The 17,315-nt window shown below is 51.2% G+C and overlaps 1 protein-coding gene across 1 annotated transcript in view; it reads right to left on the bottom strand.

The window, feature by feature from the left end:
- Positions 1-17,315, bottom strand: part of TMC3 (transmembrane channel like 3) — a 34,746-nt gene that overhangs the window by 7,843 nt on the left and 9,588 nt on the right. Inside the window, exons 4-16 of the mRNA XM_081831780.1 lie at positions 15,774-15,855; positions 12,935-13,041; positions 12,364-12,462; positions 12,119-12,261; positions 10,569-10,716; positions 9,871-9,914; positions 8,329-8,476; positions 6,876-6,985; positions 4,896-4,974; positions 3,430-3,666; positions 2,407-2,535; positions 2,086-2,153; positions 402-530 (exon numbers count right to left, since the gene is read on the bottom strand). Coding sequence (XP_081687906.1) covers positions 402-530; positions 2,086-2,153; positions 2,407-2,535; positions 3,430-3,666; positions 4,896-4,974; positions 6,876-6,985; positions 8,329-8,476; positions 9,871-9,914; positions 10,569-10,716; positions 12,119-12,261; positions 12,364-12,462; positions 12,935-13,041; positions 15,774-15,855 — 1,523 coding nt within the window. The remainder of the gene's footprint in view (positions 1-401; positions 531-2,085; positions 2,154-2,406; positions 2,536-3,429; positions 3,667-4,895; positions 4,975-6,875; positions 6,986-8,328; positions 8,477-9,870; positions 9,915-10,568; positions 10,717-12,118; positions 12,262-12,363; positions 12,463-12,934; positions 13,042-15,773; positions 15,856-17,315) is intronic.

Here is a 17,315-nt window from a genome sequence, read left to right as displayed (position 1 = left end):
AAGAACTGGGGACCACTAATGCCCTCAGAAGTTGGTAGTAAGTGGAATCGAGTACAAAGGGGGGCGGGCTCTGGGTGTTATTCTTGTTCCGTGTCTTGATCTGGGTGCTGGTTACCTGTGTTCAGTTTGTGAACATCCATCAAAATGGACATTTATGCCTCGTGCATTTTCCAAATGGTTATTAAACCAGTAAAAAGTTAAAAAAAAAAGGGGGGCGGGTAATGATTCGATCCGAGGGCGGGGCACTGGAAGTGGCTTCAGGGAGGAGATAAAATGGGGGGACAGACACGAGCTTGAGAGGCAGGCCGCTGGGAGAGCCCCGTGCTGGAGGTCGCCCCGCGAGTGAAGAGGGTGCGGACGGCCTACGTTCTCTGTGTGGGGCAGACTCGCTTCTCACTGACCTGGAGGCTCGGAACACTTGCTGGTGAGGCACGTTGCAGGTCAGCACAGCCCAGCTCCTCAGGTACATGAGCCCGATCAGTTTGAGGACGTTGAATGCGGGGAGGCATGGGGAGAAGAAAGCCCCCATCCTGGAGCCATGGAGGAAGGCTGGTTAGCATCCGGCCTCCTCCCGCACATCGCGGGTCTGAGACTTTGGGGTTTCTACCCTATGCCTGAAGACCTAGAGAAGCCGCAGAGAGGTGTGCGGCCCCAGCCCTCCAGCCGGGGCCCCCTTGTAGAGCATCCCCTGTGCACCTGCGTACCCTGAGCTCATCTCTCTCTCCCTCTACTCTTGGCGAGGGGTGACTACGGCTGACCCCACTGTCTGAAAGTTTGCGTTACGCCACTCTGCTTTTATGACAGACTGACCTTAGGACCTGTTTTCGGTAATAGAAAGAAATCCGAAGAGGATCTTTGCTTTTTTTGCTTTTACAAAACGGTACGGTAGTCCCCCCTTCTCTACAGCGGTTCATTCCAAGACCCCGGGTGGGTGTCCAGAACAGCAGATAGAGCTGAACCCTATAGAGACTGTTTTCCCTGTACATAGTACATACCTATGATAAAGCTGAGTGTATAAATTAGGCGCAATGGGAGATTAACAACAACTCACAATAAAATAGAACAATGATAACGATATACTGTAATAAAAGGTATACGAATGTGGCTTCTCCCTCTCAGAGTATCTTATGGATCATACTCACCTTTCCTCTTGTGATGATGTGAGATTAATGTAGTTATCAAAGTGCCTGATATCTAGCAAATATTAAATACATGTTATGCATTACTTTAATACTGTATTTGTGAAAATTTTGCAAAATGGAGTGGACTCTAAGGATACAGAATTTGATTGAAGAAATATAGTTGATGCCTCTCTACTCCCCACATTTTGCTGAATGACTATGAAGAGAAGTTGTGTTTTCCAAATGTATGGAGCATTCAAAAAGAGAAGTATGGAAACTTCTTTTTCTTTGCTTGCTTGTATTTTAACAAACAGCACTGCGTACGGTCCCTCTAGGGGTGGAGGGATGACTCAGGGAGCTCCCTGCCGTGCACACACACACACACACACACCCACGGACACATATGTGTGGATCCCATGGCCCCCTTTGGGTATTCAGCATCTTTAGAAACCGGATTGCCTTGGCCAGGAGTTGCCTGCATGAGCAGATTGCCCGTTTCGGGCCTCATGCTGGGATGGTTCTGTTGGTCTGGAGGATAGTTTGGTGTCTCGGTGAAAATATCGAGGTGCTTGGGACGGAGAGTGGGGGGCTGAAGGCAGGCCTGGTCCCGGCTGTGACACGTCACTTCTGGGTCTCCTGCTGAGGACTCAGCAGTCCCTCCTCCCAGCTTAGACCCTCCCCAGCAGCTTATTCGAATGATTCTTGTGCAGATTTTTTTTTTTTTTTGGCAATGACCAATAGTGGTCTAAATGCAGACTATGTCCTTCATCGTTCCTTTCCGCAAATGCTGGGAAAGCCATTACTAAAATCATTATGCCAGCAAAATGGTTTCATTAGGAACAGTTTATGTCCTTCCTGATTCTTATGGCTGTTTATTACAGGCATGTCCCGTCCAGACCAAGTAAATCAAAATCTTAGCCCAGAAGAGATGCAAGCAGAGATAAGAAGAAGCTTTGGTACCTACCAGATCATTCCTTGGTTGTAGACTAAATGTAACACGTTCTCCGCTATTTTGAATTCCCCGTATTCAGGCTACAAGAGAAAATGAACTTTTGCATCAAAAAAAGCCTCCATGGTTCTTTGCACAAACCAGGTCATGATAGTCACATGCAGAGGATCCTTTGCTCCCACGGACAGGGAGAGATCGCCCTAGCAAACAGTGTGAGAACGAGAAGGAGACTCAGCTCTGTGCACCCTCCCCTGCCCCCTCCTGTGTTTCAGCCATGTCAGCAAAGGGGGAATCTAGCCATCGGAAGATCCCCAGGGGACTCCGCGTCTCACTTACAAACTTGCTTTCCAGGTCCCAACACCAGTAGTCACTTAAGTACCGGACGAAAAGTCCTCGGAAGAAGTCTATGAGCAGGATGCTGGCCACAGTGAAGAGCATGTCGATGATGGAAAGCTTCAGCATCTCCTGGAACACAAAGCGTCCCTATGTTGCCACGTCCTGCTTGCTACCACCCACCTCTTCCTGCAGGGCCCCCTCCTCTGCCAATTCCACGGGCCCCCCCCCGCCGCATCTTCCTGTCTGGCACATCACAGGGGCCCAATACGTATTTGTTAATTTGAAGTTGAATTTCGATGTCTGAGGCCAACTTTTCGGGAAACCAGGATAGAGCCCGAGCCACGAGAGACCACTTGGGGTCAGTGGTTCAAGTTCAGGGGATAATACCTCAGGCTGAGAGTCTCTGCACAAGATCCTGTGTAGAAGGCAGAAGGCAGAGCCGTTCAGAACACAGGGTCTGGAGCAGATGCCTGGGTTCAGATCTTCCTTCTGCTCCTACTGTCTGTGTCCTTGGGCAACTTACTTCAACTCTTGAGCCTCAGTTTCCCCACTTATGCCTATGAGGAGGATACTAGGATTCTCATGAGGACTAAGCCCTTAAAACAGGGCCGGCAGGGGCGCCGGGGTGGCTCAGTCAGTTGAGCATCTGACTCCTGATTTCGGCTCAGGTCTTGATCTCATGGTCCCGGGATCGAGCCCCACATCGAGCTCCACACTCAGCACAGAGTCGGCTTGGGATTCTCCCTCTCACTCTGCCTCTGTCCCCACTTGTGTTCTCTCTCTCTCTCTCTCTCCGCCCCCAAAATAAATAAATCTTAAAAAAACAAGAAAACAGGGCCAGCACATAGTTCACACTGTGTGAGTCCATGTGCTGATTGTTACTCTTGATTTGAGGAAATCATAAACCCTCACTGAATCTTGCTTTCCTTTTCTACAAAACAGAGATGATGGATGACACTCCAGAAGTAAGTGATGTGATGATGGGTGTGGAGGAGGGGCTTTGTAAGGCAGAAAGGGAGCCACCTGCCCGACATATGTCTCCCAGCACTGGTCTTGTGGACGCTGGGTGTAGACGGTGGTCTTGTTGGCCTCCGAGAGGGTGTAAGCTGGAATGCTGGTCTCTTCTGGGGCCCACGTGCTGTTTCTCGGGAGCCCTGTCCCCGGCCCAGGTGTGGACCATTTCTCTTCTTCAGGGGCCGTCCTCGTGGCAAAGATGGTAGAATCTATCCAGTGGCTTGTGTTATTTTTGGTAGCAGCTTCCTGTGGAGGGAGGGAAGAAGGAAAAAAGATCATCCACATATTTGTAAACAAGCATCACAGACACCAACCAAGGATATCGTTGCATCGTTTGGGAATAATCTCTCTCTCCCTTTCTCTCTTTCTCCCTGTATCCCTGTCTCTCTGTCTCCATCTGTCTCGCCTCTCTTCCAGGCTCTGGCTTGGTGGATGGCCACTTCGCAGCTGGCCCTGACAATGAACACAGGGTCAGAACGGACAGTATTTATTGGTCCTTAGTGAGTGTCGGAGACCGTCCAAGGTTAACACCTGCTGTATCTTCTCACCCTTAGAAGTGCATCAGGTCAGACTCATCATCCCTCGTTACAACTGAGGAGCTTGAAGCTCAGCCCGGCTCAAGGGGAACACTCCAGGTGGGTCTGCTGGCAAGTGGCGGGTAAGGACCCCGTCTATGTGACACCAAAACTGCTAGTCTCCAAGGCCGCTTCTGCCCTGTGAGCCTTTGGAATGTGACGCTCCGGGAAACCTCCTGCTCCTCCCTACCTGCCCCTCCCCCCCGGTGGGATGCCCTCACAGGTGGGGCAGCTTTACTGTGGGCTGCAAAACTACCGTAGGATGGGAGCAAAAACCCCTGCGGGGTGGGGTGGGGGACCCACTCTGCACTGTTCCCCACGAGCACTCATTTTCTCCCAATTTGCTAAATGACTCCACAGCCTGCCTCCCTTCCTGGGATCACTTGTGATCGCTGCAGATAGCTTATCCTGACGGAGCTCCCGGAAATGAGGTGGCGCCGTCACAGAGAGCTGGACTCAGAAGACCCGGGTTCTCCTCCCAGCAGGGTCACTCACTCACCCCAAACCCCGGCCTTGGTTTCTTTACCTTGGAAGTGGGGCTAATTCTCTTCTTTTCACCTCGAGATGACCACAGCTGAGTTGCGTTTTGAACGTGGTGTACGGAGTGCAAGTATCAGCGGTGATGATGTCCACAGGGATGGTCCTGATGTGTATGTGTTCATGTGCACGTGTGCACGTGCGTGTGCACGTGTGCACGTGTGCATGTGTGCGCACGTGTGCGTGTGTGCACGTGTGCGTGTCCACGTGTGCACGTGTGCATGTGCGTGTGCACACGTGTACGTGCGTATGTGCACGTGTGTGCATGTGTGCGTGTGTGCACGTGTGTGTGCATGTGCATATGTGTGCACGTGGGCGGCTGCAGGGCGGGGGAGTGGGCCTCCACCCGGGACAGGCACTCACCTCGGTGCTCATGCTGTTGACTTTGTCCAGGAGCGCGATGATCAGGCTGTAAAGGTTCCCCAGGTACAGCACAAGGACCCTGAAAGCACAAGCCCCCCTCGAGAGACAAGACCGCGCACGAGAGCCCACGGGCCAGACGTGCCACCAGCCAGGAGGGACTCTCATGGTCTTGCTAAGCCAGTGGCCGCCACACTTGGTTTCCTTCAGAATCATGGGTGGGGGGCATTTAAAAAATACAGAATTCCAGAACTCATCCTGCTATAGTCGGGCCGGATGGGGTCTGGGGACCCCTTTCTAGCCTTCCCTGGTGAGCCCACTGCGGCCCATGCTCGGCTCGTGTTGCAGAAAGAGTGTGAGCTGAGGAAGCGGGACTCTGAAGTGTCGTGAGTTCTGGTGTCTAACGAGGCTTTCCAGGCAGGCTCTCACAACCCTGTGAAGCGCACATGATTATAACCCCTGCCTAAGGACAAGTGGATTGAAACATGGAGGGGAGGGGCAGGCGAGCTGCTCGGGTTCGAAAGGCAGAACACAATTTCGGGATCTCGGGGTCTGCTTGTGAAATGTAGGCTGAGCGGTCAGCGGCTCTGGGGGGCTGCAGGCAGCTGTGAGCAGGTGGGATCCGCTGGCCAGCAATCCGAGACTCGCTGCCACCCTCCTCGGAGCTGGAAGGCTTTGGAAGCATCATGGAATTTCCCAGGACATAGCCTTGCGTCTTATCAGAAACGTGTCTGGGACAGCGAGATGGGAAAGGACAGTGGCAGGTTCACCAACACCCCCCACAGACACTGATTTGCATTTAGGGGGTCAGGAAACCAATAGAGGTGGGTGAAAAAGAGAGAGCAGCTTCATCCTGAGGACAAGACTCCAAGTTGAAGCTTTGCGTGCCCCCTGTCATTCCACAGGGGCAGGGCTGACCAACACCTGCGTGGGAGCGAGCTGAGGACCTCGGGGGCATCGCTGTGGCCGGCCCTGGCTCTCCCCGTGACTCCCTGCACACCGAGTGGGGCCTGTCCCTCTCTGCATTCAGGGTCCCTAGCACAGGGCCAGACCCTTGGTGTGCGCAGAAATGCCGCCTGATGAAGAGCGGGAGGGTTTGCTCCCTCTTTCCTGTCTGGTGCTCACTGCGTCTTGGACAGAAGGTGACACAGGTGGCTGGTGAACTAAATGGGACTTAATGGAACTAAAATAGTATGTTTTGCTCTTACTAGCAGAATTAGCCCTCATTCGTCTGGGGTGCGTCTCTTGATGCCTCTGTTTCTCTAGTTTTAAACGTGAATAACGAGACCGATCTGTATAATAGGATTGCTGTTAGAACAAATGCAATAATAGAATTGATCCTCCCAGTGTGTGCTGGTGAGGAAGGAGCTGAGGAAGACGCTTCTCCATCAGGTCAAGATCGGTGCTGAGCAGAGTAGGATGACCCAGGTTCCAGCCAAGGGCTGATGAGGATCTCGAGAATCTCAGCCCCGAGCCACCCAGGGCGGGGAGGTTTCCACAGACCCCTGGCTCTTTCTAGTCCTGTTTTCCTACCTTTGAAATGACAGTTGGATTTCAGGGAATGGCAAACGACAGCCTTCAGGCCACATCCTAGCCTTACCTATTTTTGTAAATAAAGTTGTAAGGGACATGGCCACACCCCCTCATTGACAAATTGCCCCTGGCCACTTTCATGCTAACGCAGTCAGGCCCTCCAGCACCACCTGCTGTCCTGTCCCCCTCCCCCGTTCTGGCACCATCCTGTCCACTCCTCTTTCCCCACCCCCCTTCTCTCTTCCTCCCCCCACCCCCCGCCTTTCTCCCCCGCGGCATCCCGCTTTCCTGGAGCATCCTGCTTTCCTTGAGATGCATCCAGAGGGGAAGCTCCATGCTACGTTGGGGGGGGGGCAGCGAAGCAAGCCTGGCTCTTGAGGGACGTGGGTTCCCAGCGTGGCGGGCACGCAAGGGCCCCACCATGTGGCAGTTCCCACAGGGCTGTCGTACCTTGCTAGCTGGAAGCGCAGTGTGGTTCGTGGGTGGTACATCTCCAGGGCGGCGATGAGATCGAAGGCTGATGGCGCCAGCATGGTGACCAGGGAGACCACGACACTCACCTGCCGAGAGAGAGTGCATGCCAGCCGTGAGTCCCGGGGTCCCCGGCCCAGCCCCACCTACCTCACACCGGCCTCCTGGTCTACCATTCGGTCAGCGGGCACTCCAAGGGCTGTTCGGTTCCTACACAGAAAACGTCCCCCAAATCCCTGCCAGTTAGCTGTTTCCCAGAGGCCACCGCCACTTTGTCATGGGTTTATTCCTGTTAGGCACTGTCCTTAATCCGAGATGCTCACACTTGCCCCTAGGGATTCACGAGCATTTTGGCCACATTTCCCAACTGCCCTGCCGTTCTGCTTACCTTGGATGGCAGACGGAGGTGACCCCAACTATTACAAATAGGAAAGGGGGTGGGCTGACAGGTAATGGAATATTCTTTCTGTGTGTGGAAGAGAATTATCTAGAGGATTATGCCTGGCTATTGTTTGTCTGCACTTCGGGCAACCAAAGAGGACATTTTGTTGGTAACGGGGAGGTGAGACCTAAAGAAAGATGTAATTTCTGAATAAGCCCTTAAAAACGTGATCTATCTGCAAACACACAAGCACATAATTACATAACCCACTTAACTGGCATGAAATAGAAGGAGGTCTGAAAAGAGGACCTAACATAGTCTCAGATTCTGAACAATTGTACTGAACGTTGAGGATAAACTCTAAGCATCATGTCACCTACACGCTTTGCTTTACAGATCCCATGGATGATGCTCTTTTCCACCACAGTGGTCAGAGAGATGGCTTCCGTGCTTCGTCTGCCTTTCCAGTCTTTGCAGGAAAAGCAAACGCAGTAGTCTTATTGCAAATATTAAGAGTTATAAGACTGTTCATAACTCTCCTTTTGGCCATTTCCCGTCACAGGGTATTCACATACACGAAGGGAAGAGATCTTTTAGCAAACAAACATGGTTTGGGAAACATTGTTTGTAATTCAGAAAAACAGAAATGACCCAAGTGTTCTAGAGCTGGCCCACGGTCAACTGTGACACGTGACGCGGAAACCACTCGGGCATGGTAGCCAGTCCGCAGGGGAAGTCCATTTCTGGAAACGCACCATGTGAGAACAGCCGAGCACATTCGGCAAGACCCAAAGGTAAACAATGGGATGAACGCTTGAAGGCCACGTTGAATGAGAACCATTCCCGATCGAGGCCAATAAAACCATTCAGCCAGGTCTTGGGGTCGCCACTCTGGCTCAAAGCCCTTGCAGTTCATGCTGTAGGACAAGAGGACCAAGTTCTTCCGGGGAGACTTTTCTAGCTAGCCTACCTAAGGCACAACATGGAAAAAGAGGGCGGGCTGCTCTTGCATCCCTTGGGGAGGGCGCACACGGGTCGCACGGTGGGTACCTCGTTCTTTTCCCAGAGCGTCAGCTCCTTCTTCGACTGCTCCAGCTTCTGGGACCGGTCCACCACGAAGTAGATGAGGTAGATGCTCCCCGCGAGCGAGAGAAGCACCAGGATGTTGGCAACAACTCTCAGGCAGATGGTCACCACCCTGTGGGTAGAGACAGCTTGAGGACGAGTCCACTGGGCTGCGCTCTGGACGCCGAGATGCTCAGACACCAGGTAACGACGGGATCCACCTACTGTGGCGTGAATCCTTGGCCCTGAAGAGTCAGTGCTTTTCCCTACCACCCCCTCCACCTGGGTCCAAATTCCTCCTTTCCTAAGGGATCCACAGTGACTTACCAATCTGACCAACTACCATCGGTAGGACTTTAAACCAACGTCACGAATCTGACCCTGTACATAGATTTACGCAGTGGGTGACTTCTGCTGTATTCTCAGCTCCTAGAACAGGCCCGGCGCGTACGATCGCGGCATAGCTATTGTCTAGATGAACAAGCAAATAAAGAGCCGCCGAATGCCATGAGATGGAACGGGGGCTTGCCCTGTCCTTCCTAATGCTGGGGACAACTCACAGACTCCAACCGGCTGACTTCTAGGGCATCTGCTTCTGACTTTGGGGCCCGTCCCAGCCTGGGTTTCCTTGCAGCCTCAGGCAATGGCCGGTTTGCAAGTACTTTATTTGAGACAAGATCCCAGAAGGTTTCGGCGCGAGGGTGTTTGGTGGACCCAGCCACAGATGGAGGCCACTGCAGGGCCTTCCGAGGGGCTGATGAGCCTCTTCTCAGAACGGTCCTCCCACAGAAGAGCAGGGAAGGTTGGTCATCGCTCCTGTCCCTGCTGGTCAAGGGTGGCTCCCTGAGCACCAATCCCCAGCACTGCCCCCAGCTTCTCAGATTCCCGTGCATGCACACTGATGGGGGTTTGGTGGGTGCCTTGGGGCAACAGGTACCGGCCAGGGGGAGGGGCCTGTGCATGGCCCCGCCCAGCAGCAGGCGCTGGAAGAAGCGTGGCCAGGAGGATCTGAAGGATACAGGAGAGGTGTACCATCCTATCTGTAAAGCACAATTCCCCATCCAGCCCTCTGGATGACTTTGGGGTGGTCATGACACCTCCCTTTGCATGAGTCTTGGCCCTTCATCTTGACTCCTCGGAGACATCACCTTGGAAGGCTTGTCAACAAATGGATGATACCTGTGTCTTAGGACCTCAAGGATCTGTTGCTAAATAAAGTAGCCTTTGCTTAATTTAGAAAACTAGAAATTGGCCCCCAAAATACCTCTTTGATCATCTAAGTGAAAGAAGTCAGTTAACTTCAGAACTCTCACCCTGTCGCCCGATCGAAGGAGGGAGAAACCGCTTCTAAATACTGCTAACGAGCCATTATAGGCTTCCCATGTATCACCTTACTAGAAGGATGGATTTTAAGAAGGAAGAGCTGCCTGACAACGTGTGAAAATAAGATAGAGATGGTCTGGTAAGTTTTGTACCGAATTAAAATAGCTTATCAATGCATGAAGTGTGGGGAGGGTCCATACATACAGGTTTTTGCTTTTCTTCTTTTCCTGTTCTTCCAGGATAGCCTCCTTTAAGAAAAGACACATCCGAATTAAAAGCTTAGCCTTGCCACTAATCATAAATCTTTAGAACTATTTCATGGTAAGAAATGACTTATTTTTAATTGAGATTTTAGTGACATCAATGCTTTGTATAATAATAAGTAAATGGAAAAGAAATCGGAGCTTGGGCAGAGGAGGCAGAAGGGCACATCATTTACATAAGTGAAAGGATCTAGATGGTTTTCTCCCCCCAGAGGGGCAGCATTTAGTGGTCTGTGCTGCTCAGTAGACCCAAGTCCCCGAGTGCGTTTGATGACATCATCCTCTGAGTTAACGGCAAAGCTCACATCCCCAGCGTGTTATGCATGTATTCGCCCACCACTTACCTGCAGTACGGTCGCAATCCAATATGAAAAGTACCAAAAACACACCAATTGAAATTTTAGGGGGACGGAATGAAAAAATTAAAAGGAGGAGTTTTTCAGTGTCTCTTCCTGCGTTCCACGGGACTGGTGGTGCACAGTGGTGCATCTGGCCGTCCCGCGGAGCCACCCCCTGCCCGGGGAGCACCCGGAGGAGGACCGCCGGCGCCCACAGCAGCCCAGCGGCTCCGCGGTGAAGGCCATGGTCGTGGCGGCAGGAGCCCTGACCTCCCCCGGCCCCGCCATGTCACCCACTCACCCTGATGCTGTTCACGATGGCAGCAGTTTTGCTCTCGGCGGCCTCTGGGTTGCCGATGAGGTAATCCCAGGCACAGAAGACCCGCCAGCAGAAGGTGTAGTTCTCGTTGGGGACACTGGCCAGGCTGTTGTGGGAGTTCTTAGCCATCCTGCAAGAGAGGGGCCAGGACCGGGCGCGTGAGAGCAGGGTCAGGCTGGGTGCTGTCTTCCCAGGACTGCTGCCCGTCCACACAGGGCCCTGGTGTGAATGAGAATGAGCAGCCCCATCCAGGGGCTGGCTTCAGCCCCCCTCGTGGGGAAAGGGCACTGGCCCATTTGACAAGCGGCCTCTCCACCGTGGTGGCCAGGAGGTCACTGAGGGGTGTGTGCCCAGCGGGCTAGCCCGTCCCATCTCTGTGGGGTGTGATTGTGAAATCAAATTCCCCTTAGAGCTGAATCAGCCTTCCTGGAGGCCCTGCCCAAGGAGGGGCAGCGACCCCACCTCAGGGAGCCAGTCGGGTCCCTCCAGCCCACAGTGCTCCTTAGATGCATCTGAAGGCAGGACTCTGCATCCCTCCTTTGTCCTTCAGACTGCTTCTCTGGTTATCCTCTCCCTCCATAGTTCTTTGTCCTGAGTTTGCCTCCATCTTTCTCTTAACCTGTAACATCTAGCAAAGGGCCTGTCTTGCAGGTGGGGTCTTGAGGCCCCCCAGAAGCTAAGTGGGAAAGCTTTTTATGAACCGAAGGCCCCCAGGGCACTGTGCACCTCCTCAGGTTTTTATTGTTTGATGGTGATGATGATACTAATAATTGTTTTTTACCCCAAGCACTTGTATCTGCACTGGGCTAAGATGCCCCACGGGGCGGGGGACAAGACACACTGGGACACACAAGGCAGACAGAAGTAGGAGGTGAGCCAGGCTGGGAGGGGCCCCGCTCTCCCTGGTCTCAGAGCCTGCCCATCCGTGCGCTTTAGCTAGCTTCAATATAGAAGCACGGAACGTGAACGCTGGCAGGGGCCCGGGCCATCTTCTGAACCAACCTGCCCATTTTATGAATGAGGCCCAGAGAGGGGACGGGAGTTGCCCTAGGTCTCAGGGTGGAGATGGTGCAGGACTCCGGACCCCCAGCCACTTTGTTTTCCTTCCACTGTGCCTCCTCTCAGTGAGGACCCGGGTGTGCGAACCACCTCATGACACGGATGAGCCTGGCCCTTGCAGGATTTGTAGCTAGATCACTGGCAAACGTACAGCCGAAGGACGCTCTTTGCTTTCTCTAACCTCTGGTCACTTAGACCATGTTGCTCCTGTCTCTGTGAGTGCAGTTACTAAATTGTCTGAAATTACATTAGTGCTAAGCCTTCATGATTCTTGTCTCTCCAGACCCACCCCGGAACCTGGCACAAAGCAGTGAACGTCGAATAAGTGTTGGTTAAAATGAGCATATCTCTTTTAGCCTTGGTCTCCTCATCTGCAAAACAGGTACAGTTATGCCTGAAGGGTACAAGTTATTGACCAGATTGAGGTCATTCGTATCATTCCTGGCATATGGAGAGAAACTGAGTAGCCATACTTTTTCAAGAGGATGATGAAGCTGTAAGCAAACACGGCCATCCCCACCAGGAAATACGCCAAGGGCAGCCGGTAGCCAGCTCTCCCGATCCTTCGCTCCCTGCCGTAATAGCCATAGAAGAGCACTGAGTACTGCAGATAACCCTGCCAAGAGAGCACTCAGCGTCATTTCCCACCCCAGGTTCCGGAGCTCCCGCCCGGTCTGCCCTCCCTCGAGACAGGAGCGGGGCCAAGCCTCAACCTCACCCCCAGGGACCAGACGGTGTCCAGGTCTTGAGCAGACACCACGTGCTCCTTGGGGATGGTCTTGCTGGCTGTGCTTCCGAAGGGCTGGCCTGCAATGAGCTGGTAGAGAAAACAGGATGTCCCGTGATCCTCTGGGGCGGGGGAGGGGACCAGAGGAAAAGGGGTGGCCGATCCCCAGATCCCCACAGCCAGGGAAGGCTCTGCATGTACAAGATCTCTAGCAGCTGCCTTTCTGCTTGATTCTCGCTGAGGGAACAGTCATCCTGCATATATTGGGACACTTAGGAATGATATGACAGTCAAACCTCAGTATCTGTGAATATCCACAAATAAAATTTGATTTCATGAGTTTGTGTATCATCTTTCACACTGCGTGGGGGACGGGAGGGGTGTGACCGAAAGCCTCAACTATCTACTACCCGGCCCTTCACGGAAGAGGCTGGTTGTGTCCTGCTTGAACGCACGGATCATCCTTCCCACGAGGGTACTGAGGGCGGCCGCTTTACGAGACACGCTCGTGTCTCTTGTTTTGAACGAATGGCCCTTCTTACTTCCCTAGACTAGTTCTTACCTCTGGAATGACGATAAAAGCCCCCGTCATTATTGTGAGCACAATGTTAATTCCAAACAGCCATCTCAGGAATATGAAGTAGGAGGCAACACCAGATCCAAAATGACCTAAGAAAAAGGCCAGACAAAAAGACCAGTGAAAAACAGTATCAACAGGATGAACAGTATACAATCCTCACAGTGCAAAGTTCTCTGTACAGCAACCCTGCAATTTTTTGGGTGTCAGGACAAAGACGAAGGATGCCATGATTGTACCAATCGGAGTGTTCCCCCAAAATAGTCATTTACGGGGGTCAAGATGCTCATTAGTATTTCCACTTATTAGCACAGGAAAAAAAACCCCTAATTTAATAATTTCCCTAATGACATATTCACCTAAAATATTTGTCAAATTTACATTTCACGTATGCTCAGAAGAATCAGCATCTTTTGAGAATTGGATATATATTTTTTTCATTTTGTATAGTTTTGAGAATTCCAAGGATTTTTCTTGGAATTATTTTGTCTTAATTTCAAGATACATTGCAATTTGCTAGGTGTTAACATTAGGGGAAACTGGGTGAAGGAATTATAGGAACTTTACAACTTTTCTATATAGCTAAACTTTTCTATATATTTTATTCTAAAACAAAAAGTGTATTCAAAACCAAATTTCTACTAAGAAACTAAGGGAGCATAGAAAGTAGATGAGGATGTGGGTGATTTGGGCCATCCTTAAAAAAAAAAATCTCTTGAATTTTTACTTCACGTTTAGTTTATGTTTATCATAATAAATAGGCAAACAAAGCATCACAAAGAAAACAAAAACATTACCTATTCTGAGCTCACTAAATTAAAATCACTACTAGAGTGAGTTTCTAGTAAACTTTTAGTGTGGCCCCCCATTCTTATTCTATGGGTATAGATTTTTTGTATAAAATTGGCATCTCTCTACAACATGCATCTAGAGTTATTGATGTATCATAAGCATTTTCTCATGCAAAAAATACTCTATAAAATAAATTTTGTTGTTTCATCAACTGAATTTTCCATAACTTATTTAACCCATCCCCACTACTTGACACTTAAGCCTCTGACTTTTCACTAGGTAGGGGAGTCACTAGGGTAAGTAAGTCTGCAATAAATAATTTCCCTCCAAGGGCAGGTTTCCTAAAAGCAGAGCCAGAGGAAGGGATCCAGCTCAGGTGACACACTGAGGAAGTGCTCTCTGGAGAAAGGGAGTGCGGGGTGGGGGTGGGGGGGACGGTCAGGGGAGGTAGTGGGGGAGAGCTAAGCAAGGATGTGGCCTCCCCTGGAACCTGGCTTCTGGCTTCGCCAGATCCCATGGGGAACCCTGGAAGGCAAGTTGCATAACACAGTCAGTCCGCTTTGCACAAGGAGCCTGCCTTGACTCCCCCTTACTCAGGACTGCCTCCCTCTAGGCCCTCCCTTGGGGCCCGGGGAGGTGGGGCAAGTGATGTGTGCCCAGCAGCAGGAACAGGGCAGGCCCAGGGCAATTCTCCAGGGAAAGGGGCAGCTGGGAGTCACAGCACCAACACCCAGAGCAGCAGAGAAAAGCTGGACCAGCCAAGAAATCCGGGTGGGGCACCAACTTGGTCCTTGTATATTGATTTTTGTTGTGGTTCTTGTTTCTCTGGTTGTTAGGGAATGGGAGAGTTTGATCAAAGAGCACAAACATGGTGAAGGCTTTGGTTACAAATTTTAACTTTCCCCTAGAAACGTCGGTCCAATTTACATTCCCACTCACTGTGTAGGAAACACCCCCCGCTAACTTCCATTGAAATGCGGAAAATTGTTCTCTCTCCATTTGTCGGCTTTTAGCTTTGTTGTTTTAGGTATGTACTATTTCTTTTATAGGTAATTAAATACAGTGCTATTTTCCTTGATGATTTCTTTCTTTTCTCTCACAGTCAGACAGATTTGCATTCTGAGATCACATGCTCTGTATTTCCTTTAATTCTTGAGTGGCTCCCTATCTTCTATTTAATAGCTCCTGGAACCTTACAGTGAAGGGTCTAAGTGTCCTCTTTCAAAGAATTGAATCAGCTGTTCTAGTATCATCTATGATGCTGTGCTCCAGTTTCGACGGCTGGAGTGTTTATAACGTATCTGGACATTTTTGTTATGCAAGTTCATTTGCATTTTTCTTTCTAAAAAAATTTCTTTTGGATGGGTTTCTTCCATGTAAGTCTTAACGATCGTTTTGCTGAGTACAAAAAAACCCCAAAACATTACATTGAGATTTCTGCTGGAATTGCATTAACCTTGTAAACTGATGTTGAGGAAATCCACATCTTCCAAATATTAAATCTTCCCATGTCTCTTCGTGAGACTTTTTAAAAACCCTGTGGCCCAATTTTACAGTTTTCTTCACTACAGACTCACTGTTAGGTGTATTCCTGGCCTTGTTTGCTGCGTGTTATGTGCTGTGTGCTGTGTGTACCTGTTTGTGAATATGTTGTGAATGCGACTTACTTATTTTTCAGAACATGCTTTCTGAACGGTTCCAATCGCCGCTAAGAAAATGCAAATTTCTGAGGCTTTGTTTGGCAGTTGCTCACATGACCCTCTTACTCGTCTGCAATTTTCCACCTGACCCTTCAGGGTCCGTGCTGGGTCTGACTCCCGAATGAACGGCCAGAACAGCAGAGCCACAGTGAATGTGGGGCTGCTGTTTTCCCGGGGGCAGTGGTGGGACAGATGTCTTCTGTCCCCCAGTCCCACGTCCAGCCCCGCTCCACACCACGTGCACGGGGCCCTGGTGGCGCCGTGTGGGGACCGGGCCGCCCGGACCCTTCTCAGGCCGCTGGCCCCCGACTCCTCCGAGCGCCCACACTTACTCTCAATTTTCTTTATCCTCATTTCCCAGGGAATGAAGATGACCATGAAGTTACAGGCCAGACGCACAAACTTCCGCCAGAGCTGAAAAGGAGGGGGCAGGGTGAGAGAACGTCACAGTTTGTCAACGTGGCAATGACTTTGGGATGCTAAGGTCCTGAATGGACCACAGGCTCCCAGACACACTGTCTGATGGCTTTTTTTTTTTTTTAAGGTTTTATTTATTTATTTGAGAGAGAGAATGAGATAGAGAGCATGAGAGGGGGGAGGGTCAGAGAGAGAGGCAGACTCCCTACCGAGCAGGGAGCCCGATGCGGGACTCGATCCCAGGACTCCAGGATCACGACCTGAGCTGAAGGCAGTCGCTTAACCAACTGAGCCACCCAGGCGCCCTGTCTGATGGCTTTAATCATGCTTTTGCGGGACTTTGGGCAATACTCGGACCAAAGCAGCCCCCTTGTCTCCTCCGTGCTCCCGTTCGGGGGACGGCACCTGCTTTGGGCTCTGAGCTGTGCTGTCGGTATTCATGCTCCAGGGTCACACCTGCCTTACTCCTCCCATTCCTGCTCCGGGGACTAAATGCAGTGGCAATTACTTGAGGAATAAAGTCCAAATGCACCCAGTTGACCCCGCTCTGGGGACCGGGGCCCAGGAATCCACGTGGCCAGCAAACTGCCCGGGTGATCCCAGTTCCCTGTTTCGGGGACGAGGAGTCCAGAACATACCCTGAATGTGAGCCCCTCGTGCGCCTCCCGTCCTGCAGCTGTGTTTGTCTCCCACCCTCTCTCCCGGCCACCACTGCCAGTGGTGAGGTCTGGAAATTTGTCTTGTGTGTTTAAGACGCAGTTGCCAAGGGTTCAAAGTCTGTATTTTTTTCCCCCTTTTCCTCCAAGGAGAATAAAGCAGAATGTGCCCTGACACTGGCTCAGTTCTCCCACAAGTATCGGCAGGCTGTTCATTTTAACACACAAACAATCTAGGTTTGTGTTGGAAGCAAATGATATCATTGCAGAAAGAAGGCTCGCAAATGTAATTACAACGTTCTGAACTCTGAGACGGCACATGGTCCTGATGCAGACACGCACGATGATGTCCTTCGGGATGTGTCTGCTAAGGCCAGAACGGCTGCTTGTAAATGAAAATCTGTTTGAATTTTATCAGACGTTGCAATTGCTCGTCTTCTGTGCATGATTCCAGACCCGGCTCAAACCTAACCACGCCCATGATGATTTCATGTAGCTTCGCTGGAGAGAGAAGTAGACCCTTCTCTCTGTAAACCTCCCAGCAATCGATATTCCTGTAACGTTGATCAGAGCCTACCTCGTGTTGCCTTGAGATTTTCCTCGTGGCACACGTGCTTTAGCATGGAAGGGAAACCAGAGCTTTTGCTCTTGCATCCCCTATGGCATGCAGAAGCAGGGTGCTCAAACATCCTTGGGGGCGGGTTTGGTTTGGAAAGCATCTGAGTCTCTGGCCCACTGGGAGTGAAGTCCCAAAGTGTCAGAGGCCCGGGGGGGGGAGGCCACCTGAGTTGTAGCCCCAGA

The sequence above is a fragment of the Leptonychotes weddellii genome, chromosome 9, assembly GCF_054177405.1.
Source record: "Leptonychotes weddellii isolate Sample4059 chromosome 9, ASM5417740v2, whole genome shotgun sequence".
Lineage (NCBI taxonomy): Eukaryota > Metazoa > Chordata > Mammalia > Carnivora > Phocidae > Leptonychotes > Leptonychotes weddellii.
The sequence above is the reverse complement of the archived record's forward strand: the minus strand, read 5'-3'. Positions and strand labels throughout refer to the sequence as shown.